Source organism: Sardina pilchardus, chromosome 7, assembly GCF_963854185.1.
Source record: "Sardina pilchardus chromosome 7, fSarPil1.1, whole genome shotgun sequence".
Lineage (NCBI taxonomy): Eukaryota > Metazoa > Chordata > Actinopteri > Clupeiformes > Clupeidae > Sardina > Sardina pilchardus.
This window is the reverse complement of record NC_085000.1, coordinates 1,609,510-1,635,057: the sequence shown is the minus strand read 5'-3', so window position 1 is coordinate 1,635,057 and position 25,548 is coordinate 1,609,510. Positions and strand designations below refer to the sequence as shown.

General features: G+C 40.1%; 1 protein-coding gene across 2 annotated transcripts in view; it reads left to right on the top strand.

Moving 5' to 3' along the window:
• Positions 1-10,561: 10,561 nt before the first annotated feature.
• The window catches only part of racgap1 (Rac GTPase activating protein 1), a 52,635-nt gene continuing 37,648 nt past the window's right edge, over positions 10,562-25,548 (top strand). Inside the window, exons 1-10 of one of the 2 annotated variants that reach the window (XM_062540274.1) lie at positions 10,562-10,715; positions 11,585-11,672; positions 11,770-11,972; positions 12,281-12,423; positions 13,038-13,107; positions 13,226-13,279; positions 13,363-13,440; positions 13,624-13,741; positions 14,763-14,911; positions 23,219-23,383. In XM_062540274.1, coding sequence (XP_062396258.1) covers positions 11,588-11,672; positions 11,770-11,972; positions 12,281-12,423; positions 13,038-13,107; positions 13,226-13,279; positions 13,363-13,440; positions 13,624-13,741; positions 14,763-14,911; positions 23,219-23,383 — 1,065 coding nt within the window. In that variant the 5' untranslated portion in view covers positions 10,562-10,715; positions 11,585-11,587. Of the gene's footprint in view, positions 10,720-11,584; positions 11,673-11,769; positions 11,973-12,280; positions 12,424-13,037; positions 13,108-13,225; positions 13,280-13,362; positions 13,441-13,623; positions 13,742-14,762; positions 14,912-23,218; positions 23,384-25,548 lie in introns of both variants that reach the window. The other variant, XM_062540275.1, reaches the window with a different exon arrangement.

The following is a 25,548-nucleotide window of genomic DNA, read 5'->3' as shown; positions in this document are numbered from 1 at the left end:
GATCAGGATTCCAAAGAGGGACCTTTGGATTGTGTAGTATTAAAAGACTATCTGTTTAAAAGAATGGCCCAAAATCACACCTGAATAGTGTGACTGATTGATTTCATCACAGATATGCCTTGAAGCTGTCATTACAAATAAAGGCTTTTCCAGCTTTTAAGAAATGTCAGTAGGCACTGGCAGGCTCAATACTTTTTTCTTGTGTCATTCCTCTTTATTACACATAACTGTACTTATGGACTTTAATGTTTGCATTTTTTAAATGGGTGGACAATCTGAGTTAATACTAATGTGCGGTGAAAATTTCATGCAAATAGCATCGGTGTACGTATAGTTACTGAAAAACATTCTGATGTGTTCAATACTTATCCTCTCCACTGTAGCTCATATGCAGCTGTAGCCTAATGGTTAAGGCTTCAGGCTTATGACCGAAGGGTTGCCAGTTCAATCCCCAACCAGTGCAAAAAATTTTGGTGGGGGAGGTGGTTGAATACTACTCTCCTAAACTCACATCCATAGCTAAAGTGTCTTGAACAAGGCACCTAACCCCTCACTACTCCCTGTGCTGCTGTATCTCACCATAATATTAATAATAATAAATTATAATATTTCACCATATATTTCCAAATGTGTACATGTATTCCAACCTATATGTACATGTATTAAATGTATTTTCGCCCTATATTTACATGTATTTCAAAATATATTTCTGAAATATATTAAATGTATTTCCGCCCTATATGTACATGCATTTCAAAATATATTTCTGAAATATATGAAATATATTTTCGCCCTATATTTACATGCATTTCAAAATATATTTCTGAAATATATTAAATATTTTTGCCTTATATTTAAATGTATTTCAAAATATATTTCTAAAATATATGAAATGTGTTTCAAAATATATTTCAGAAATGTATTTACATGTATTTTCACCCTATATTTAAATGTATTTCAAAATATATTTTGGAAATGTATTTCAAAATATATTTCAAAATATATTAACATACAATTTTGAAAATATATGGCCAATATATTTCTTTTGTGTATGGGAGCCCTGCAGCCATTTTAAGTTTTGAAGTTACAGCGAGACGATAGCTGGACGATAGGCGTGGGAAAAGTTGAGTACAGTTTGTTTGGGATTGCCATGGCAACGGCGATCTCTACCAATCAACGGCTCTGCTTTCACCAGTTTTACACGTTAGGGTGTTGGGTAGTGTAGTACTCTCTCGTTAAATCGTGAATAGTTTTTTTTTTCTCAAAACAAGGTTGATGCCCCATTAACTTTTGACATAGATATGAGTAGGTATAATCGCTTAGTCACATCGTAGCTGGTTTTAAGTCTACCATGGACGGTTACTATTTTATGGCTTATTCTCTAAAATAAATTGGATTTTTAGTTCCGGGCAAGGCTATGGGCAGGACTGTCGAGCTCTATGGTTGATTTGCCCATAGATATAAATATCTATGGTTTTGCCTCCAGAGAGCGTAGTGACGTAGTCTCAGCGACGGGTGCAAACAAAGATCCTTAAGGCGGAGCAAGATACGTCATCGTAATTCATGTCTATGGGCGCAAAACGGGGATCACTTCTTCTGCATAAAGGGGGTGTGTCATGCGTGTCATGTCCATAGACTTCAATGGAACAGAGGCGGAACAGCTCTGCATAAAGGGGGATTTTGCCCCCCCTGTGGCTTCTCATAAAGTATCTTGCTCCGCCCTTAATGATCTTTGGTGCAAACCCAGCGTGTTCTGGCTCCGCCGATACCCACATCTTGTCAATACGTCTTCATTGTCATTGGTCGCCGGGAAAATTTGAAATGCAACTTTCTATCTTTTTTAGGGCTGTCAATCAATTACATTTTTTTATCTAATTAATTACATACTCTGTGATTAATTAATCCAAATAAATCGCATATAAAATGTTATCGCAAAATCTTAAGGTGGTACTTAAGAGTTGACAAACTCCGGTGATATGCAAATTCTGTGCTGCAGACATTGCCGAGGACTTTGTTTTAATCAACACTTTCTTTTTAACACCGTCAGGCCGTTTTTTTTTTTAAAGTAAATGTTCCAGTCAATGATCCAGGCAGCACATTCTCGTCTCCCCATTTTATGGTCTAATGGTTACTGACTAGATTGGCTCCGGGTCAAAGGTCATCGATTAATCTGCGTTAATTTTTTTAATCAGTTATTTTATCTCAAATTAATTAATCTAAATTAATCAGTTATTTTGACAGCCCTGATCGTTTTACAAAACAGTAGGCTGTTGTCATTGCAGTAACCCCAGCCATGGTAGTGTAGTGTGATAGCCTGGCATAGCCATACGTAAGCTTCCACTTAATTTTCATTTCCCTTCACCATTACAGGTTCTAGGGCCTCTGTTATTTTCTTTAAATATGCTTCCCCTGGGGTCCATTTTTAACCGTCACAATATTCGTTACCACTGCTATGCGGATGATACCCAATTTTATATACCAGTGGCACCTGAAAATTCCTGTTCATTGAGCAACCTTTTTCTTTGTCTCAGTGACATTAAGAATTGGATGGCTAACAATTTTTTACAGCTTAATGAAAATAAAACAGAAGTGATCATTTTTGGACCATCAAACTCTGTCAACACTGTTAGCACTGTTAACAGTGTTGTTAAAAACCTAGGTGTTTTCCTAGACTCTGCTTTGACTTTTAACAAGCAAGTCAACAGCGTGGTCAAAGGGAGTTTTTTTCCAGCTTCGATTAATAGCTAAACTTAAGTCCTGTCTTTCTTACAGTGATTTAGAAGTCCTCATACATCCCTTCATATCATCTAGACTTGATTACTGCAACTCATTGTATGTAGGTTTAACTAAGTCAACCCTGAAAAGACTCCAGATTGTCCAAAATGCTGCAGCAAGATTGCTAACTGGATCTAAGAAACATGACCACATTACACCTGTGTTGGCTAAACTTCACTGGCTTCCTGTAGAACATAGAATTAATTTTAAAATTCTGCTCTTTGTTTATAAAGCTTACCCCAGTCAGCACAAATAGAGACAGATACGTCTCCGAGATGCCTGGAAAAGATCTGAACAGCTTAAATACATCGCGTTCCATTTAGAACGTCTTATTTTGATCTTACAAACAGCGGCGGCATCTCACTGAGAATGCGTGTCGTAGTTCTAGATCTTTATCATATTTAATACCTTTATAAGATCTTTGTAAGACGTTAGGGAGATGGATGTCCTATTATGACATATTGATGAGCATCTGGGATACCGTTGCTAAACGCTGTTTGAAGATCTTAGCAAGACGTATCAGATAGGCCTACGTCTGCCAGATGAGCAAACGCTCTCTAGAATACATCTTACAGCCGTCCAGCAGACCTTTCTAACACGCCTTGCAGACGTTCTTGTGCTTACTGGGACATAGCGCCTCAATATATCTGTGATCTCTTAATTCCTTACTGTCTAGACCTCTTCGTTCTTCCACACAATGTCTTCTTTCTATTCCTTCTGCTTCACTTAAATCCAAAGGCTTTTTCTGTCTATGCCCCCCAACTCTGGAATAGCCTTCCCGATACTATAAAATCTTGCCCCACTATTACTAGCTTTAAATCCAACTTAAAGACTTACCTCTTCTCCCTAGCTTTTAACACTCCCTGACCTCTCCACCTCTCCCTCTAATGTTTCCTTTTTGTTTAGCCTATCTCAACTGTTGTGTTAACTTCTTAACTTTTCTTTAATTTCTTATTTGTTTTCATTTTTAGTTTTTATGTTTCATTAATATTATCACAATGGCCATCTTTTTGTCTACTAATAGGCCTATTGTATTATTATTATAGTGCATGAAAATGCACTATATTGTTCTTCCTAGGTTTCTTATTATTCCAACTTCTTCTAACGCTCGCAATTCAGCTTGAACCGTTTAACGTAGAAACTTGATTCAAACTTTGCTACGTAGGTCTTACTAAGGAGACCTGTGCAATGTATTTTTCAACTTTGTAACTTTTATACTTTTTAAACTATGAATTAAAAACTATTAAAAATGTCCCCATAGACTTAACATTGCTCATTATGACATCACGGCAGCAATTAGAATGTTACGCCAGGTGGCCAGTCCAGGTGCAGCAGCTCTCTCTCTCTCTCTCAGGCTTTAAAATAAATATACACTGGCTCTCTTGAGACTACATTTTCTGTTCCCCTGTATCAACTGTATCAACATAAGTCTTCCTAATTCCATCCAACTTTCTATCCATTCATCTTCTTCAAACCATTCACTCATCCACCCATTCTAAACAGTCTGCCTATCAACATCAATTAGACGATCTACATTCAACTTTTAAACAATCTACTCTGTCTCAGGCTTTAAGGATACACTCTAACTCTCTTAAGACTAGCCAGTTAAATTGATTACACCTGAATCTGTATCCACTACTCAGTAGAGAGCTGTGTCTCTCCATTCTACAAGAATATAAGGCATATTCCATCCAACTTTCTATCCATTCATCTTCTTCAGACCATTCACTCATCCACCCATTAAACTGTCTATCAACATCCATTAAACTCTCTGTCTATCAACATTAATTAGACTACATTCAACTTTTAAATGATTTACTCTGTCTCAGGCTTCAAGCATATACAGTCTCTTAAGACTAGCCAGTTAAATTGATTCAACTGTCAGTTTCTCTGGCTATAAGCATACAATCTCTCTGAAGACTACATATCCTGTTAACTGTTTCCTCTGTCCACAACTGTTTCAAAATAAAAGTCCTCACTGCAATAATACACCATTAAATCATTTAACCATTGAAACTACTCAACTATTTAACTGTTCAACCATTCCAACTGTCAGATATCATCAACTATGCCTCCAGTCAACTACATGAAACCTCCATGTACCTAGCAACCAACATAGCAACCATTAAAATTAAGCGTTTATGACCGTTTCCATAACAACCAACATGATTATACTGCAGTAACTTCTTGTTTCCTGATAGTGGCCATAATGGATACCCTTGCAACAAATGTTTAAAAATAAAAGTCCTCACTAGCAAGTTAGCTAGTTAGCATGGTTAGCAAAGTTAGCATTTTTAGCATAACTGCTAGAAATGATTGGCTAAGTTAGCTAATCAACCTGGTTAGCATGTTTAGCATAGTTAGCATTTTTAGCATAACTGTAAAAAATCATCAACTAAGTTAGCTAATCAACCTGGTTAGCATTGTTAGCATTTTTAACATTGTTAGCATAGTTAGTATTTTTAGCATTATTGCTAGAAATCATCAGTTAAGTTAGCTAATCAACCTGGTTAGCAATGTTACCATAGTTAGCATTGCTAGCATAGTTAGCATTTTTAGCATAACTGCTAGAAATCATTAGCTAAGTTAGCTAATCAACCTGGTTAGAACTGTGAGCATAGTTAGCATAGTGAACATTTTTACCATAACTGCATGAAATCAGTAGCTAAGTTAACCAATCAACCTGGTTATCATTGTTACCATAGTAAACATTTTAACATGAATAGAAATCATTAGTTAAGTTAGAACTGGAATGTTTCAGCTTTAAACTGTCTACCTTCACACTATCAACTCTCTGTAAACAATGCAACCACCATGTTTACCCTAGCTACACCTTAGTAACCATATCTACATTATCTATCTATTTTTGCATTTTCATGCACTGGTAATTCCTTGGAATTGCGTTTCTAGTTATTATTATTATTGTTATTATTATTGATGATTATTATTATTATTAATTTAATTATTATTGTTATTTATTTGTTTTATGTAAAGCACTTTGGTGCAATGCTGTTGCTTTTAAATGTGCTATATAAATGGCTATGGCTATGGCTATGGCTATGGCTATGGCTATGGTTATTTAGCAGACGCCTTTGTCCAAAGCGACATACAAATAAATAACAATACAAATTAAATTAACAGTGAACAATTACAAACTAGGGAGAATAGTAATATTATCAGTAAAACAATAATTTTAAGCACTAACCTAATGAGAAATAAAACAGTGAAATGAGAATAGCAATCAAATAAGTCACTCAGTTAATTATATATAATAATAATAATAACTAAAGCATGGTATGGCTAAATTTAAGGACAATAGCAAAATAAATTTCAAATTCTATCAATAGACAAATTATAACAAAACAATACTATTATACAAACCATAACACATCACAAACTCAAAGGACTAAGTGCATATTAAATAAATATGCCTTAACCCTATAGACCCCAGCAAAATTCTAGAATGCTGCTGCTGCTCCCTGAGAATTTTGAGAAAATATGAGTATTTTCAATATACTTAGAATAATGAAGAATATCTCAAATTGAGTTGAAAATGGACAATTACAAGTTTATTTTATTTAAAAGATCAGAATCAGAACTTTTTAATGATATGTAATTGAATGTTTATTAAATACTTTATATTTGTCAAAAGGATTTCGAACTGTAAAACATTGGAAATATACACATGGATTTAGTGTGAATAGGGTTATTTACATTCATTACATTTTCAATATTGAAATTTAATAAGTAGGTATAATATAATTCTTTTTATTCATATATTACTCTTATTCAACTGATAAAAACAACCATTTCAACCAACCCTCAATCTACAACATTCCATGAAATTCCTGGAAGCACGGTCCCACCCTACATAGTGGAACAACACAAGTGGAGCACCCAAATGACGTTTCCACACATCTGCCGCTGTTAGCTCTCCTACCTCCTCTTTTGCAACTGATACACCCTTTTTTTCTTCCTGAAAAACGCACAAGATCATGCCCCACCTTCAGGTTAGAGGTAACCACCCTGTCTACAGTACCAGATGCAATGCCCTTTGCTCCTCGCATTCTGGAACTAAAGCCATCACACAGCTCATGGACCAGATTTATTTTGAAGGCTTTCAGGGACCATGGCCTGCGGTTCTTTGGGAGAGGTCTTTGCTGGAGTACCCACACAATGTACGCATTCACAATGGCTACATTTAACAAACCCCAAAATACGTACTTCCACCATTTTCTACCAGTGCGTCCTACATTGTAATAACTTCTCATTTGATCTAAGTGATCAACTCCCCCCATTTTCCTGTTATAATCCATAATAACTTTGGGGACAGTTATTAATTCGTCTTGCCTAAATTTTGTTCTGGGCTTCTGTGTGTCTTCCCCTGAGTTATTGGTGGACACAGTGAATACATCCCTTTTGTCACGCCAGCGACAAACCATCACACTACCATCAGTGACCTTCCTACTCTCACCAACCATCAAGGCATCTTCCAAAATAGTCTTAGGGAAACCCTTCATAGTTTTGCGGATGGTTCCACAGTAGTAAGTGCTACACTGTAGTAAATCGTTAGCCAGGGGAAAAGAAGAAAAAAAGTTATCTGCGTACACATGATAGTTGCGTCCCAGGTAGCCCCTCATGAGTCCCATAACAACTCTGTGGGCTAGTCCCTTTCCATTTGCCTCATCACCATCCTTCCCTGTGTAGACATGAAAAGCTAAACAGTATCCTGTGAAGGAATCACAGAGGCACCATATTTTAATTCCCCATTTCACAGGTTTTTTTGGCATGTATTGTTTCCAGCGCAGCCGTCCATCATATTTTATCATGGCCTCGTCAACTGAAAGAGATGTCCAGGGGGTTAGAATTTTGGCGAAATTTTGTTGGAGAATTTGGATAAAAGGCCTGACTTTGTACAATTTATCTTCATGGTCAATTTCTGATGTAGCTCTACACTGCATGAAGCAGCAAAGTTGCTCGAATCTGTTCCTAGACATTCTATTGGCTATAAAGGGAACACGCAGACATTCATCAGAGCTCCAGAAATCGGTTATTGATGGCAAACTGTGAATACCCATCAAAATATTGAATCCCACAAAGGCTTTCATTTCTGCTTCAAATGTATCGTACCAGGTAGGAGGGGAGTTGTTAATGGCAGCATAGGTGTTTGTATTTGCTACCATGTCACCAAAAAAACACACACCTAGCAGCTGCAGAAGCAACTCTAACACCCCGGTAACGCTCGTTGTAGGACCTGGTTGGGTGTCACAGGGATTAATGGTGGGAGCTGTCACCATTTCTGTCCATTCAGAGTCCAGTGGACCAGCTCCTCTCTCTCTGCCTCCTCCTCTTCCTCCTCCTCTTCCTCTGCCTCCTCCTCTGCCTCCTCTCCCTCTGCCTCCTCCTCTTCCTCCTCTTCTTCCTCTGCCTCCTCCTCTTCCTCCTCCTCTTCCTCCTCTCCCTCTTCCTTCTCTCCCTCTCAGAGACAACACTGGCTGCTCTTCATATTCCTCGCCTTCATCTCCGTCCTCCTCATTCTCCTCACTCGATTGAGCATCACTGCTCTCACACACCAAATCCATCTAAAACAAACAAAATACTAACAGGGAAAGGGCTTTCCTTTTTGCTTTCTTTGTAGAAAGCAATCATTTTACGAGAAGAGGTCAGGTCTTCCTGTACAAGCAGGCTTCTCCAATATAATTCCTCCACTCATCATGCCGTTGCTACTTCCATTTATCAATGGTTTCTTCCTCAACCGCGACATCTGGCTTACTTTGGATTCCTTATATAGGCCTAAGAGTATGTTTTATCCATATGAAGGAAGCTGCAGCTAAACTTGGAGACTCAGAAAAAAAGTCTAGCCCACTACTAAACTGGAAATGTATCATTAACCATTTTACCTTTACAGACATAGCCTATAGACACCAACAAATATTTTCCAAAGAATTTATTATCTCAGCTGCATTATTCAGTAGCACAAAGTACATTCATATTTGACCTGCCAAAGCTATACAACACCTTCTGATAGCCTATATAGCCTAATTGCAAAATAAAATAAATATATAAATACTGAAATAACCAAAACAACGTCTACGACACTCGTACAATGACAGTGTGGAAGAATGACAGCGGCGCGAGCCAATCCCCCCCCAGTCGCAGATAACGTTTTTGCCCGAGATAACGTTACTAGAAATGTCACTTGATGTTCATAAGCCATGCAATCCATGTAAGAGGAATACTCTGTGTACTAACAGCATAGTAAGACCTGGCATATATCCAGCCAGTTTACTAGCAACCAACAATTAGGCTAACAAGTAAGATAAACATCTTTGCGAAATCTGCGTTATCGTCAGACCATCGTTTTGACAGGAATTTATGTGCTTGCTAGCACCAAGCGGATTACCTCACCTACAATACGGCTTGGACTAAAATCACTAGTAGGCTACTTCACGATCTACTGTGGTTACCAACAGATAAGGTAAATAATTTTCGCAATATTTGCTGTATCATGTTTTATAGGTAAGAGGCTACTGTGTAGGCTAACTTTGTTTTGAAAGACACCGGCGCACTAACACAAACTGTAGGCTCCGTGAAGTTAGCGTAGCTATTCATAACTGTTGTAGATGCCAGAGTTGGCAACTACAGGTCCAATAAGGCTGTATGTTATCTGCCAACATTCATTTTATAACTTACATTAGTGTCGTTGTCATCCGACTCGAAAATGTCCGGCTCAGTATCCATTTGAGGCTCAAGGCAAAGCACTAAAGTTTCCTCCAGGGTAAACATACGTGGACGTTTCGGTGCTGTCATTTTTCCGATCTGGCTCTCTGAGGTAATCGAGTGATAAGAGAAGGCTACAAAGTGGAATACTAAGCACTTTGTAGCGGGAAATATTGAGAGTAAAATGTAACAAGTTATATGGTATGATTGCCAATGTATCAAATAGCTTAGCAGTGATATGAATAGCTTAAATAGGATGACTACATTAGCCGGCTAGTCAAGAGAACCTCCGCTCTCTCTCTCTCATATCGTCCTTGACTGCAGCCAAGGCACATCATGTAATAACATGATAATATCTCAAAATAGTTCAATACAAACATATAGCTTTTAATATAACAATCTGTTCATTAAAGTGTAAAGAAGCATATCAGGTGTGTAGATCAAGTTCAGCAACAGCATTTCCAGTGTTTACATCCATGATTATATGCTGGCCGTCAGCGGCCGTCGCCGGCCGCTACAGGAGAATACAGAACGGCCGGCAGCGGCCGCTATGGGGTGTAGAGGGTTAAGACCCCTCTTAAAAGATCCAAAGCTGTTGCTGGAACGGAGAGCACTGGGCAACTCATTCCACCAACACGGAACCACTGAAGAATAGGATCTACAATTTGACCTAGCATGTATGGTTGGTCGACATAACAGACGCTCCTCAGAAGATCGCAATGGGCGGTTGGGAATGTACATCGTGATTAAAGAACTGAAGTAGCTGGGAGCAGATCCAGTCAGTGTCCTATAGGCCAGAGTGAGAGATTTAAATTTAATTTAAAATATGACTTGACTTGACTTAAATGGTCATGTCCAAGATTTACAATACAAAGACGTATCAGAGGAGTTTGTGTTGTAGCTGTTTTTTCGGTTGTTTTGCCTCCAGTGAACGTAGTGACGTAGTCTCAGCGACGGGTGCAAACCCAGCGTGTTCTGGCTCCGCCCATACGCACATCGTCAGATTACGTCAGTACGTCTTCATTGTCATTGGTCGCCGGGAAAATTTGAAATGCAACTTTTTCTATCGTTTTACAAAGCAGTAGCACTAGGCTGTTGTCATTGCAGTAAAGCCAGCCATGGTAGTGTAGTGTAATGGAAAGCATTTGAAGTTCGCGTTAAGGTTTTATTGGACCATAACATTTATTACAACGAGATCCGATACCGCTTCGAGCTGAAAAGTATGTAAGTCACGAATTGGTATTTTTAACAGCAAATGTTCCACCACTAACTTAGCATAACTGCCGAGTACGACCTAGCGGATAACATCCACCCGTTATTCAGTGGCATTCGCAAGGTTAGCCTTCGCTAGGTAGCCATCCTTTAACTTCACTAATGTAGGTGAAAAACGTTCAAAAGCGTGTTGAAATTGGTGTTTTAACATAAATTAGTACGTTATTTTGAATTGGTTTGTGAATTGTTATTCGCATAGCGCTAACGTCGATGCAAATGTACAAAATGGGCAAGCTAATGTTATATTGCAAAGGAGACCTTATGATAACAAATAGCTGCTACATGTTTAGCTTCACGTTAGCTGTGATGTCTATGGCAATGGCTTGTGAATGTCGTCATCTAACGTTGGCTTGACATTCGTGTTAGCTGTAATGGAGTGTGTTAAACTTTAAACGAATATACTAAATAACTGAGTCTTTTTCACTAACTGTCTGTCTTTGTATGTCTTGTGCCACGGGTACGCTGGCTAGTACGCCGCTCCGTACGGCATTATCTTTATGTAGCGATTTGTTATTTTTTTAAAAAATATGTTTGTTTGTCTTGGTGTCACGCTTGATGGGCACGCTGGTGACTACGCCGCTCCGTCTAGCCTCTGTTGTCTTATGTAGCCTATGTTTCTTGTTTGTCTGATTGTTTGTTTTACAGCACTTTGGTCAACTGTTGTTGTTTTTTAAAGTGCTATACAAATAAATTGACATTGACATTGACTAACGTTAGGTCATCTTGACGTTATGCTAGGGGTTCGAATAACCGGCATTTGCGATGTGAACTGTAGCAGTGCATGCTAAAAGTTTGCTTTGTCTGCCTTTGCTCACAGATCATGGATACTACAGTGATGAGTCTTCACGGCCTCTTCCAGAACCTACGGGCTCAGGTGGAGGTGCTCAGCGAGGGTGTTGAGCCACGTAAGTAGTTGACTATTAACTGCCGTTACGTTACTAAACAGCGTTTCCAATACTGTATTTTTAAAACATATAATGGAATTTGTCTTTTTCCAACCAGAGTTTATTCAGATGGCACTGAATTTCGATGACTGTAGACGAAAATGGCTGCAATTGGAGCAGGACTTTTGTTCCTGTAAAGAGGTGCTGGCTAAAGTCGAGACTGAGAGAGGTGCCCTGGAAGTGAAGCTGAAACACGCCCGGAATCAGGTGGACGTTGAGATTCGTAGGCGGCAGAAGGCAGAGGCAGACTGTGAGAAATTGGTAAGCGGGACATGTTTATACATACTGTTTTCATGAATGGAATATGCATTACATACTTCATACTGACATACTTCATTCATATTATGACGGGAATCTGATTGAAGGAATTAATTGGTTTCCTACAGCAAGCATTACTGCACTGTAATGTTTTTTTCCAAGTACATGTACCAACTGTTCACCCACTATGTAGGCTGGGTAAACCCTGCCTGATCTGCTGGCGATTGAGCTTAGTGTGGTAATAGCCAGAGTCAGACTACCCACTATGTAGAGATGTGACGCATCCTCTTGTGTGCTGTTTGCTCTTGCAGGACCGCCAAATCCAGTTGATTCGCGAGTTGCTGGTTTCTGAGGGTTCGAGTAATAGCATTCAGTTGAATGAAGAGCAGCGCTCTGCCCTGGCCTTCCTCAATTTCCGCTCTCCTGCTCCCGCCAACCTCAACACCAGCCGAAGGTAAGGACTATGGATGTCTCTCATTTGGGCTTTTATACGTCCTCCCTCGCTCCTCAGGCCTCGATTCTCACTGATCTGCATAAAGAATGATGGGGCGGCAACAATGGGATAGTCTATCCAGTGTTGGCTATAGATCAGTGGGAACGCCCCTTGAGGATCGAGGAGAGTTCATGGTTCATTCTCCTATTTTATACTCTTCTCTCATCTCTACTCCTGACTTCTCTCCTCTCCTCTTCTCAGCCCATTTTCTGCTCATCTTCTCTCTTCTACTACACTCTTCCCTGTTCTCTCTTCTCTCCTCATTGACATCATTTAGTGGTCATTTAGTAATAATGTGTTTATGCTTTATTAGCACTCACCTAATCATTAATTATCTGAAATTTTAGAGTAGTCTGTCTGTTCACTGTAACATTAACATTAAATGGAAAATAAAGTAGACACCGAATCATCATTCTATTGAAAAGATTTGTGTTGAGCAGGGCATGCATTTGATAAGGTTGAATAAATGTGTCATTGTGTTATTCTTTAGCAAGGCAGAATAACTGTCAGTGTTCTCATTGCATTTTTGCTGTGCTGTATGCTCAGGGTCTCATACATCCCCTTCACTCCAACAGATTGACAACCATAGATGAGTCTGCTTCCATTTTGTCTGACATTAGTTTTGACAAGACTGATGACTCACTGGTAAGTCACTCATCGGCTCTGCAGAGGCGGATGGCTTTGATAATACAGGCTAGATGTCCCTTTGCATCTCCATGTTATGGTTAATTTACCGATTTTGTATTCAATTTGGACACAACAGGACTGGGATTCCTCCTTGGTCAGAAATGTTCGGCTCAAGAAGCGACAAAAAAGAGTAAGTTGCTCGTTTTGATGCTTATTGGTGATATTTTGACTGACAAGCCACATAGGTGATCTAATATTTTGACATCATTTCAGCGGTCGTCCAGAAACCACGCAGATGGTCCTGTTAATGTTGCAAAGAAGTCTCGCTCAACTGGCCGCACTTCAGACAAGGTACAGCAACCAAGCTTGATGGTATTTGAGAGTAGCTGGTTGTTTGCTTGCGCAATTACTTGCCCTTTTGGCAAATTGGCCTTTCATTGCCCTCTGCCCTTCCTCAGTTGCTGTTTCCGTGTACAGAATGTCATTCATACAACATCGTCTGTACTGTGTGTGTCTGTGTGTCTGTGTCCATAGGGTAATGAGTCACTGGTGGCAAAGACCACTGTGACAGTGCCTGCTAATGGAGGACCCATTGAGGCTGTTTCTACTATTCAGTCTGTCCCGTACTGGACCCGAAGCAGGAGAAAGACAGGTGCAATGTGTCTCTGTTCACTTATATTAGCTGTGTAGTCCTGTAAAGATCAGTGATGTGCCCAAAAGGAGATCAAATCAAAATGTGTCTGTATGAAAGTTCTCGTTACATAGACAACTTCTATAGTTGGTGCTGATGGCTGTGAAAACAACTCATCATGGCATTCCGTCATCGTAGAACTTAAAGGGATATTCCGCCATTTTTGGAAATACACTCATTTTCCACCTCCCCTCGAGCAAAACAATCGATATTTACCTTGTTCCCGTTCATCCAGCCATTCTGTGAGTCTGGCGATACAACTTTTAGCTTCAGCCTAGCATAGATCATTGAATCGGATTAGACCATTAGCTTCTCGCCTGCTAGCTTCATGTTTAAAAGTGACTAAGATTTCTGGTAATTTTCCCATTTAAAACGTGTCTCCTCTCAAGTTAGAAAGTGCAATAAGACCAACTGAAAATGAAACCGTCGTTTTTCTAGGCTGATTTGACATGGAACTACACTCTCATCTGGCGTAATAATCAAGGCAACTTGCAAACGTATCATAGGCACAGTGATATCTTACGCAGCATCTGAAAATAGTCCCCATAGACAACAAGCAGTAGTAGTGCCAGTAGCTGCAAGTTGCCTTGATTATTACGCCAGATGAGAGTGTAGTTCCATGTCAAATCAGCCTAGAAAAACGCCAGGTTTCATTTTCAGTTGGTCTTATTGCACTTTCTAACTTGAGAGGAGACACGTTTTAAATGGGAAAATTACCAGAAATCTTAGTCACTTTTAAACATGAAGCTAGCAGGCGAGAAGCTAATGGTCTAATCCGATTCAATGATCTATGCTAGGCTGAAGCTAAAAGTTGTATCGCCAGACTCACAGAATGGCTGGATGAACGGGAACAAGGTAAATATCGATTGTTTTGCTCGAGGGAAGGTGGAAAATGAGCGTATTTCCAAAAATGGCGGAATATCCCTTTAAGTGATGTGCTGTTTTTGTTGTTGTTATTTATTTGGTCCTGTGTCGTCAGCAGAACAGGACTGGGACACAGACTCCATCCAGTCCACTGATACAATGTTCAAGCAGCCAGGCCGGCCTGAGAGACAGATCTCTACCTCCACGCAACCCAGCACTCCTACCAGCAATGGGGGCCTGCGCCTGCATGAGTTTGTCTCCAAAACGGTAAGACAACTGGGAGAGCATATACCATCACTTTCAGCTTCTACTGCCAGATTTAATTACACATTTTGCATTTCAGTCAAAACTATATATCGAGGGGTGGAGATGGCTTTTTGGCCGTCATTCCTTGTTCACACCATTTCAAATACAGCAGAGGCAGTGTTTCCCACAGATTAGAAGGCAATGTGTGGTGGTCGCCCCATGTCTGACGGGGGGGGGGAGTGCACCCCATATTTTTCATTGGATCGCCTTTTTATCGCTCTCCTTTCATATAATGTAAAAAACATTTTTTTACCAAGATGTGAAGCTCGTCTTTATTTGAAACACACACTCATTATGCAATTATTTACATTATAGCCTACTGACATTTCTGATATTCATAACAGCAAACTTTATACAGATTATAGCCTACTATTCATATTACAACTCCACTTAATAAATTCAGCTGTCTGGTTGAAGCCTCAAAATATTGTAAACAAAGTAGCAGGCTAAGCTTATCATACTCTACTGGTTGGACTGTTAAGTTTCCCCACATGTGTTTAAGTTTCAAGGTAAGCTAATACTTTTTTCTCCTTGGGACAGAACCTTTTAAGTCTTGGGAGTTGAAAATTGGTATTGGTCAGTCAACTTGAATGCAAGAGTTTTAACCAAATGTCTGCAGCATAGTCTACTAATGATGCTAACCGAATTTAACAGTAATTTAGCTAGTCGTCTTCTGTGCGTCAATGCGTTCATGATTGTGAATGTTTTATTTGGATTAAATGTGCATGTTGAGGGCAGGTGTCCAATAGGCGCGCACGAGAGCGGGCCAAGGAGAATGAGTTTACTTCTACTGTTTGGTAATTAAGTTGCACGCATAGACTACAAAAGTTGCGGGAGAACTTTATGCTTCTACCCGAGCAGCTTCAGGTGCATCAGTGCGACCACCGACCACGCTTCCAGGGATGATCTCGTTGGTTTTCATGGAGACAGACAGCCACGGTGTGCACGGAGGGGAGGGGCTGTGTGTTTGCGTGTGTGTATGAGAGACAGACGCGTGAGTGACAGAGAGGGAGCGCAGGGAAAGGAAATTCAGCTTTACGAATGCTGCGTGTTTTTCAATAGCGTTTCAAAATAAATAAATAAAAGAATAACGAAACGCAATATGTGGCGGCCGGTGCTGAATCTGTGGCGCACCGCCACAAATTTGTCTATGTGTGGGAAACACTGAGAGGACTTTGATTTTAAACAATGTCAATGTCTTGAAAGTATGGATTTCTTAAATCACAATATGTCCATGGATTTTTTGCTGGTTGCACTTCTAGGTGCCAGTTATTGATTTATAGTAAGTTTTATATGGTGACATTTTTCTTGAAATGTCAAGTGTAATGACAAAAATGAGTGTTGCTTGACATGATGACAAGCCGTTATGTTTACGGGGTCTGCATCGAGTAATCGCATCCTAGCACAGCCAGAACCCTCTGTGCATAGCATGTGGTTGTGGGTCAGCACGTATGACAGTATAATAGTCCGAGTCACTGGGGCAGCCCCTGAATCCTTTCTCAGACCTGCAAACTTGTCGCTTTTCGGCGACAATCGCCGTTTTCTTGGTCAATTGGGTCATTCACGTGAATCGCGCAGAACCGGAGAGTTTTTATTTGGGGGGGGGGGGGGGGGGGGGGGGGTGAAGGCTGCCCTTAATCTGTATGCAATGCGGGCTAGAATTGCGAAACATTATTGGCTAATTCTTGTAATTGACACTTCTCGGGGCCAATCGGAGTCTTGGCACTTGCTTCAGAATCTTGAACACAGCGCCAAGTTGACGTTTGGATAAGACGCCTGGCTACCGCGCAAATCATTTTTGTCAGGGACGACACCGCGTTCGGTTCACAAATATGAACGTAGAGGTAAAACGGCCCCTTCTAAGTGCATTTATTTCTTGGACCGAACGCCGTGGAGTCCATTATCCCACTTATTCCACTGTTACCATTTGTTTTGTGTTAATTTCCTGTTATGATGTAAACGTTTAAACATAGACGGTGTAACGATCTTTGGTTTAAATCGCTAAAAATATGTTGTCTTGTTAGTAGAACTAGGCTACTTCTTTTCACCACATATCAACTAATTTCTAAACTTGCAATACAAACTGCTGTTGCTAGTTCTAAATGGATGATTGCTATGGCCAAAAGCCAGTCAGTTCTATCTCTTTTCTATAAACCATTAGCTTTGAAACATCGCTATTTTAATTGCCATCCAACTAGCTAAAATCAACCACCGTCATGTGCGACAATGTTATGTTTGCTTGGATACAACGTGACCGTTCATTTAAACTTCACAACGAGTTTGCCAAATTAATAGGCTATTCCAGTGTGATGAGGCCAACAAATTGGATCTAGGTCATAGGTGTGCAAATAACGTTTAATGCACCCTCTGTAGAACGCAGGACGCGCATTGATTTGCATTGAGCTCAATGAGCATCAAACAGACTAATAGGCTAACTGGAAAAAACACCATGCAATATCAAGCTATGGTGAAGAAGAGTATGTGATGATGTGGGGCTATTTTAATTCCTAAGGCCAAGGGAACTTTATCAGGATGCATAGTATCCTGGATCTATGAAATAGCTGGCCTTTAAAAATAAAAACATAGGCATATAAAAAAAAATCCTCCTGCACCTATGGGAATTGACATAGGGGTCAAAAAAGGCCTACTTACTGTATGCCCCCTGTATTTAAGTAAGAAAATGTATTTATTTACAATATATTCTTCATTTTTTAATTAAGGCATGAAGATGATTTTCTATTCCTCTTTTTAGTCAAGCATGGGTTCAAATACTCTCCCCTGTGTGTGTGTGTGCTTGTGTTTACATACATCATACATGTATATGTGTTATATAATAATATATATAGTAATACATAACAAAACGAGTTATCGGACACTGTCACCTTTTTTACGCTGAGGGGTTTGCAGGTCTGCTTTCTGGAACTAGTAGCTGACTCCGCCAAATATGAAAAAGGTTTAGTTCAAAGTAACATTATTCTCAGGGGTCAGGCTGGTGGGCCTGGTGGTGCCTTCGAAAGTAACATTGTGTATTATCCGGGATCAGGCTTATGTGAGCCATAAGCGCCTGATCATTACTATTTACTATGTATGCTCACCAGTCATTCTTACCGACCCCGTATCGTCAGGAATATGCCGAGGGTCCTATTCTCCTCCGCTGCCGGTTAATTCGGGCGGTTCCCATACGTAATCATTGTTACTAGTTCCAGAAAGGATTCAGGGGCTGCCCCGGTGACTCGGACTATTATACTGTCATACGTGCTGACCCACAACCACATGCTATGCACAGAGGGTTCTGGCTGTGCTAGGATGCGATTACTCGATGCAGACCCCGTAAACATAACGGCCCACCGCTTCATAATATTAGTCAATTTCAAAGACAGCTTGCCCTTTCCAGTGATTAACTCCTACGGTGGCGGTAGTTAAACCCTAGCCATCCATTACGCTAGCACGTTACCTGGGACCGGACACAGCCGCATAAGTACATAGTGGCTACGCGGATCAGCATAACAAATTTATTGGACAGGTACAAGCTAGTCATCCAACACATTACAGAAGTACATCTAAATGCAAAGTGTGAAAGTTACTTAAAACAGGTTCAGGAAATACTCAGGCTAAGATACAAAACAGACAGAGAATGAAACATACTTAACCAGCTCAGAGAAAGATGACTACACACCTAAGTGTGGGAGCCCTATAGGTATAGTGACTCCACGAATGATGGGTTGTCTACCCTTATATAGGCTACAAAGTTTGTGATTGGTTCACACAGTGATAGAGGTTACATGAATGGAGATCACATGATGAGTACTGTAGGTGAAACTGAGACCTTTGTTGTAGTGAAACCACTTGAGTAAATCAATCAAGACATGACAATACATTTGGTTACATTTCCTGGTCCAAGTTAACTTCTGAGGACCTTGGACAACATGTGACAGGAGGTCCATGAGACGAGACGCAACGCAAATGCTGGCCATGTGACGATGACTATAATTAAATGTATAAGGCAATATCGTTGACGAATAAAAACGAGACTAAATGTGGTTTACAAAATAAAAACCATGCTAACATGTCTCTTTATTTTCGAAGACCAGAAGGACAGGAATGTTATAACATTATTTTGTGTCGTTTAGTCGTGTTATTATTTTGCAGTATTTCTGTTTCCTGCGTCTCACTTCAGGGGCGCATCAGGTTGCATGGTCTGATTATCATACCAGAGGACCAGCATTTCTCGCGTGGGCCTGTTGGTCATATCCGGTGCTTCTGTTACTCATCTGATAATATTTGATCATGTAGCAAAGGAGCGGTAGATGTATAGCCTATCGTTATCGCTAATAGAAGCTAAGAAATATAGGCTACGTTCAGTCCGTTAGATTGGCAACTCTCTCAGTTCAACTTTGCACTAGGCTACTTATCTCACCTCCGCATGTAGATCTAATTCAGATGAAAATGTTAACAGGCAACTGCAGATTTGATTAGTGTGTAAGCTTCTGTCCAGCTGATGCTGGCGCTGTCATATAGCCTACAATAACATTATTCCACCGATCAGCAACGAAGTTCTATTCTAATCATAGATTCATGTTTAATGGAACCTTGGATTAGTAGGCTATCTAATGTTGTGTGGGAATTGCAAGAAAACTATTGAAAACAATTCCTTACCAACCACACAAGTGTGCGTGTGTCGTTTATTTAAACGGTAGAAAAACTGAATCAAAGACGGCGCTGTTCATCAACAACGTAATTTAAAGTCCCACGCATTTAAAGGGGCAGCGATCACTCAAGGCATAGGACTGTAGCCTCAGTGTTTCCCACAGATTAGAAGGCAATATGTGGTGGTTGCCCCATGTCCGAGGGGGCGGGGGGGGGGGGGGGGGGGGGGGGTTGTGGGGGGATAGGGGGTTGGGGTTGGTGCACCCATATTTTTCATTGCATGGCCTTTTTATAGGCTAGCTCTTTCATATATGTAAATGATGTTTTTAACAAGATGTAAAGCTTGTCTTTATTTGAAACACACACACATTATGTAATTATTTAAATTCTATATACTGACATTTCTGATATTCATAACAGCAAACTTTATGCAGATTATAGCCTATTCATATTACAACTAGGGATGTAACGATACACTCAACTCACGATTCGATATGGATCACGATTTTTTGTTCACGATACGATTTTATCACGATTTATTTTTAATATTGATGCTGTTTGAAGAGGTTGCTCTAAAGAAAATCAAATTGCACCACTCCCTCTCCTTCCAAAGTATTACGTACACTCTCCTCTTAAAATAAATGGCAGGCCCTACTCTGCCCTGCAAAGCAAAAAGGCAGTAACTATGCACAGTGCAAACTGAAATTTTTTTTTTTTTTTAAAGTTATGCTGTTGCTTAGCCTTATGGTTGTAGTTAATGTAGCAGTTATTGGAGGTTTATATTTTTTTTTTTTACTTTACATTAGCTTATTTTTGGTACTTATCAGTCTTCATAACAACTTTAATGTCATGAAAATTATAATAACTAATTTTCGACCAAAAATGCAATTAGGCCCTACTGCCTTTCTGCTTTGTAGGGCAGTACTGTTATATGCTACATCATTATAGTTGTTCAAGTGCACACACTAAATGGAGAGATTAAAATTCAGACTGTGCCTTTAAATAGGCAACTTTTCCCATCTATCAGCAGCACAATGCTACTGTAAGCCATTTCCACTAAAACAATCAGCTCAATATTATGTGCAAGACTGATGTTTACCAAGCATGCAAACGTGTTAATCTCTTAGCACTATCGTCATACGTTTTCTCATAGTGACATGGCTATCCCGACATATGTTCTGATGTAGCCTACATGGGGCGCACGGAGGTGACCGGCGGGACAAACGCGAAATGACAAGGTGTTAACTAAACAATTGAGTAGACCTAAGGTCGACAGGCTTTGTGGTTAAAACGATGAAAACCAGTAGGTTAGTCTGTCACAGCTAACTTCGTTCAAGCACAGTAGCTTAGACTAGTTTACACGCGCAGAAATTAAAAGTCAATATCAGCATCACAAGATTGCTGTCATTATCGGAAAATCCTGACACGTCAAACTGGACGCGAACGCGTGGCAAAAACAAAACAACTTCATAAATGATGTCTTTTTCAAACCTTGAAAACACCACATTAAAATCCAAGCATTTTCAAGGATTTCAAGCACCCATACGAACCCTGACACACACACTCTAGTTCAAAGTTGTTGCCTACCGTCGTCTTCCCTCGTTCTGTGCCCCGTACCTAGTGACATAAGTCACGTGACTCATCGCGATTCATTTTTTCTATCAACCGGTGCGAATCGTCACGCATTTGTATCGATTTTTATTCGTGTGACGATGCATCGTTACATCCCTAATTACAACTCCACTTCTTAAATTCAGCTGTCTGGTTGAAGCCTCAAAATATTGTAAACAAAGTAGCAGGCTAAGCTTATCATACTCTACTGGTTGGACTGTTCAGTTTCCCCACATGTGTTTAAGTTTCAAGGTAAGCTAATACTTTTTCTCCTTGGGACAGGCCCTTAAGTCTTGGAGTTGAAAACATTGGTATTGAGATGGTCAGTCAACTTGAATGCAAGAGTTTTAATCAAATGTCTGCAGCATAGCCTACTAATGATGCTAACCGAATTTAACAGTAATTTAGCTAGTTCTGTGCGTCAATGCGTTCACGATTGTGAATGTTTTATTTGGATTAAATGTGCATGTTGAGAGCGGGTGTCCATTGAGCGCGCACGGCACGAGAGCGGGCCAAGGAGAATGAGTTTACTTTTGGTAATTACTGTAAGTTGCACGCATAGTCTACAAAAGTTGCGGGAGAACTTTATGCTTCTAACCGAGCGGCGTCAGGTTCATCAGTGCGACCACCGACCGCTTCCAGGGATGATCTTGTTGGTTTTCATGGAGATAGACGCGGTGTGCATGGAGGGAATGGGCTGTGTGTGTGCCTGTGTGTGTGTATGAGAGACGGACGCGTGAGTGACAGAGAGGGAGCGCAAGGAAAGGAAATTCAGCTTAACGAACGCTGCGTGTTTTTCAATAGCGTTTCAATAGCGCAAAATTAAATAAATAAATAAATAAATAAATAAAGAATAACGAAACGCAATATGTGGCGGCCGGTGCTGAATCTGTGGCGCACCGCCACAAATTTGCCTATGTGTGGGAAACACTGAGCCTAACTGAGTGATGAATGTGAAATGCGTTTTATAGGCTACAAAACACTGCATTAAGATGACAACTGTGTGTAACCACGCGTATAGGCTACCTAGTTAATGGTGAAATAGCATCCACATTTACAGCATTCAATAGCCTAAGGACAACTTGATCTTCAGTTAAATTGTTCTCAGAAAAGGAACAGCAGGTCTACATAATATTCCAAATAATCCTTTCATGGTGACAGACAGGGGGAGACCAAACTCTGTGTAACATGATTCCACTGTCAATGTTCAGTGCCTATGTAACCTGTAATATTTGTCATTTTTTAATCCATGAAAATTAACCAAAATGTATCATTTCCTATTAAAGGGGTAGTTCAGAATTTTGGACATAGGACCTCATCTCCAGGTTAGCCAGTGTGATATTTATCAGTGGAGACGGTTATCTGCACATTTCATCCAGTCCTATAGTTTCAGAGTTCGCTGGTGCTATAGTGCCTGCCACTAAAAACAGTCTTACCCAGTCTATGGAGGAACAACCACTTTAAATAGAATTGCATAAATAAAAAGATGCTAAAATCCAATTTTCATTGACTAAAACAAGACTAAAAGTCATTAGTTTTCGTCAACTAAAGCTAGACGAAAATAAGACTAAAATGCTCATACTTCTAGTCGACTAAAACTTGACTAGACTAAAAGAGTATGAACGTGACTAAAACTGATAAAAACTAAAATGACAGCTTGACACAAAGACTAGACTAAAACTAAAACCAAAACAGGCCGCCAAAAACAACACTACCGGCGACCCGGGTTCGATTCCCGCCCCGTGGTCCTTTCCGGATCCCGCCCCTACTCTCTCTCCCGTTTGTTTCCTGTCATGCTCTCTACTGTCCTGTCCAATTAAAGGCATAAAAAGCCCAAAAAAATAATCTTAAAAAAAAAAAAAAAAAGAGTCCACAATGATTGAAAGGAATGTCATCAGCCTGAGAATTTAGAACCTTACACAGGACATTGTAAAGGTGTGGCAACCCTGAAAAAGGAAAGTGAAGATTGTTAAAGTCTTAACCCTGTGCCATCATTTCTGTTTGTAACAGGTGATCAAACCTGAATCCTGTGTGCCTTGTGGCAAGAGGATCAAGTTTGGGAAGATCTCTCTGAAGTGCCGAGACTGCCGCGTGGTGTCCCACCCAGAGTGCCGCGAGCGCTGCCCGCTGCCATGCATACCAACCATGGCTGGCACCCCGGTGAAGATTGGCGAGGTATGGCGTTAATAGTGCAGATAACAGAGACTTGGGCCCAATCCCATTTCCACACCGTAGTCCTTCCCCTTCAGTAACAAAGAATGCAGATAGGAGACCTAGACTTGAGTGTGACCAATTTTACCAGATAAGATTCAACCTCATTGAACACACATATCCCCTTGCTCATCCATTGTTATTTTTGTGAGCTTAATATTGAAATAAAAACAGAGTCGTTACTGTCATGTGCAGTGATCTCTGGCTAACTGTCCAGCTGTAATCCTCCTTCTATTCTGGACATTGCTGACCGCTCAGTGAACACAAACGCACTGAACAGCTGAAGTGAATTCATAAATGACCATTTACTCAGTTAATTTTCCTATGAGCCAGCTGGTAATTTGTAGGGGCACTTACTCGGTCAACTTCAGAGACCCTTTTGCTGTTCTGTCTAGCTTATCAGAATAGTTCTGAGATTTTCAATACAAATACAACTGCTTGGTTTTGTCTTCAGCACGAGTGCAGGCCATAGAGTCGTGGCCACGCTGTTTCCTCTAGACAACAGTCTATGGCATAGACTGTGTTATGTTAAAGAGACACTTCACCGATTAGCATTAAGCTTTGCCTCTTTGGGAGAAATACGGATTTCAATGAAACCCATGAATAGGACTTCCTGCTTTCAATGATTAAAATGATGATTTTTACATCATTGAAAGCAGTAAGTCCAACATAGAAATCCGTATTTCTCCCATCAAGGCAAACTGAGGGAATGATGCATGACCATTCAAAAACATGACTGGTTTTCTAAAGATACAAAGCTTAATGCTAATCGGTGAAGTGTCCCTTTAAGGCGAGACACTACAGTTGAATAGGGTAATATTTTTAAATAATAGGTATCACCATGAAACTTCCTCAGTTGATTACTTACACAAGTATGAGAAAAAAATGTATTACAAGTTTTTGAAATGTGTATGTTTAATTATGCAAATGAGGCATTATCTCATTAAATATGCATGATTTTGCATATATTTCCGGTAGATAGATCTGAGCATATGATAAAGCCAGGTGCAAAATGATTCTTTCATGTTGTTTACAAACAAGATTACAATAAAATTACAGAAGGATTTCAGGATATCTGCTTTCATTGCTTAGGAAATCCAAATATACTGTCCATAGCCTTAAAAAAACGATTTTTGCCATGCTTTTTTGATTAACATGTCACATAAATCAGGCCAGGAATGATGTATTAACAAATCCCTCTGTAAATGTCTTCAGAATACTGTTAAGTGTATAACTGGAAAGTTTGGTGTAGATAGGTGCTACAGAGGCTGAGAAGTATCTACCGGAAAATGACTCAAAACCGCAAATAACTAGTTTTGAGAAAACAGCCTTGAAACACAGCCAATGAGATTCGTTCTCAGCTTAGACTCGTCTTTGAACTTTCGCGATTGGTTGCCAATACAAAGGAAATGTCCATATTTGGATTGCTTAGCGTTATGCAGGAGGAACAGGGCTTTCCAACGGTGTGAGACACGATATGATTTGGATCAGGGTCGCGGGAGTACATGACATTTTAGAATGGGAACTTTTGAGAAAATGTGGAGAAATACATAGGCGCGAGCACACAAAAGTTCGTGAAATAAACACCTAAATGTGCAAATCGGACTTTGTTGTTGTAGTAGGGTGGTAGAATACATGCTAAGGTAGCAAACTAGCACAAAATCTCGAAATTGACCGGAGGTCACAAAAACAATGTTTTCAACTGCCGTGTCTCGCCTTAAGAGGAAACAGTGTGGCCGTGATGTCCAAGTAGTAGAATCAAAGATCATTAAGGGGCGGAGCAAGATACTTCATGAGAAGCCACTTCCTGGAACCCGAATCGCAAGAGGGGGGGTCAAAATCCCCCTTTATGCAGAGCAGAGGCAGCAACTGTTCCATTGAAGTCTATGGACATAGATCAGAATTTCAACTATATGCTAAAATCTCCATTCTCTAGAGTTAGGAATGTGAATTTTGGGCACGGTTTCATGACCCTCAACCCCTTCTGACCACTTCAGGTACCTTTTTAGCATTTTTGAGCATTCTCGTCTGGAGAAAATCGACTTTATCAGGTGTGCCCCTCTTGTTTATTCTGCTTATTGGCCGGTTGCTACGTACGCTCTACCTTGACAACACATTAGCCAGCCAGC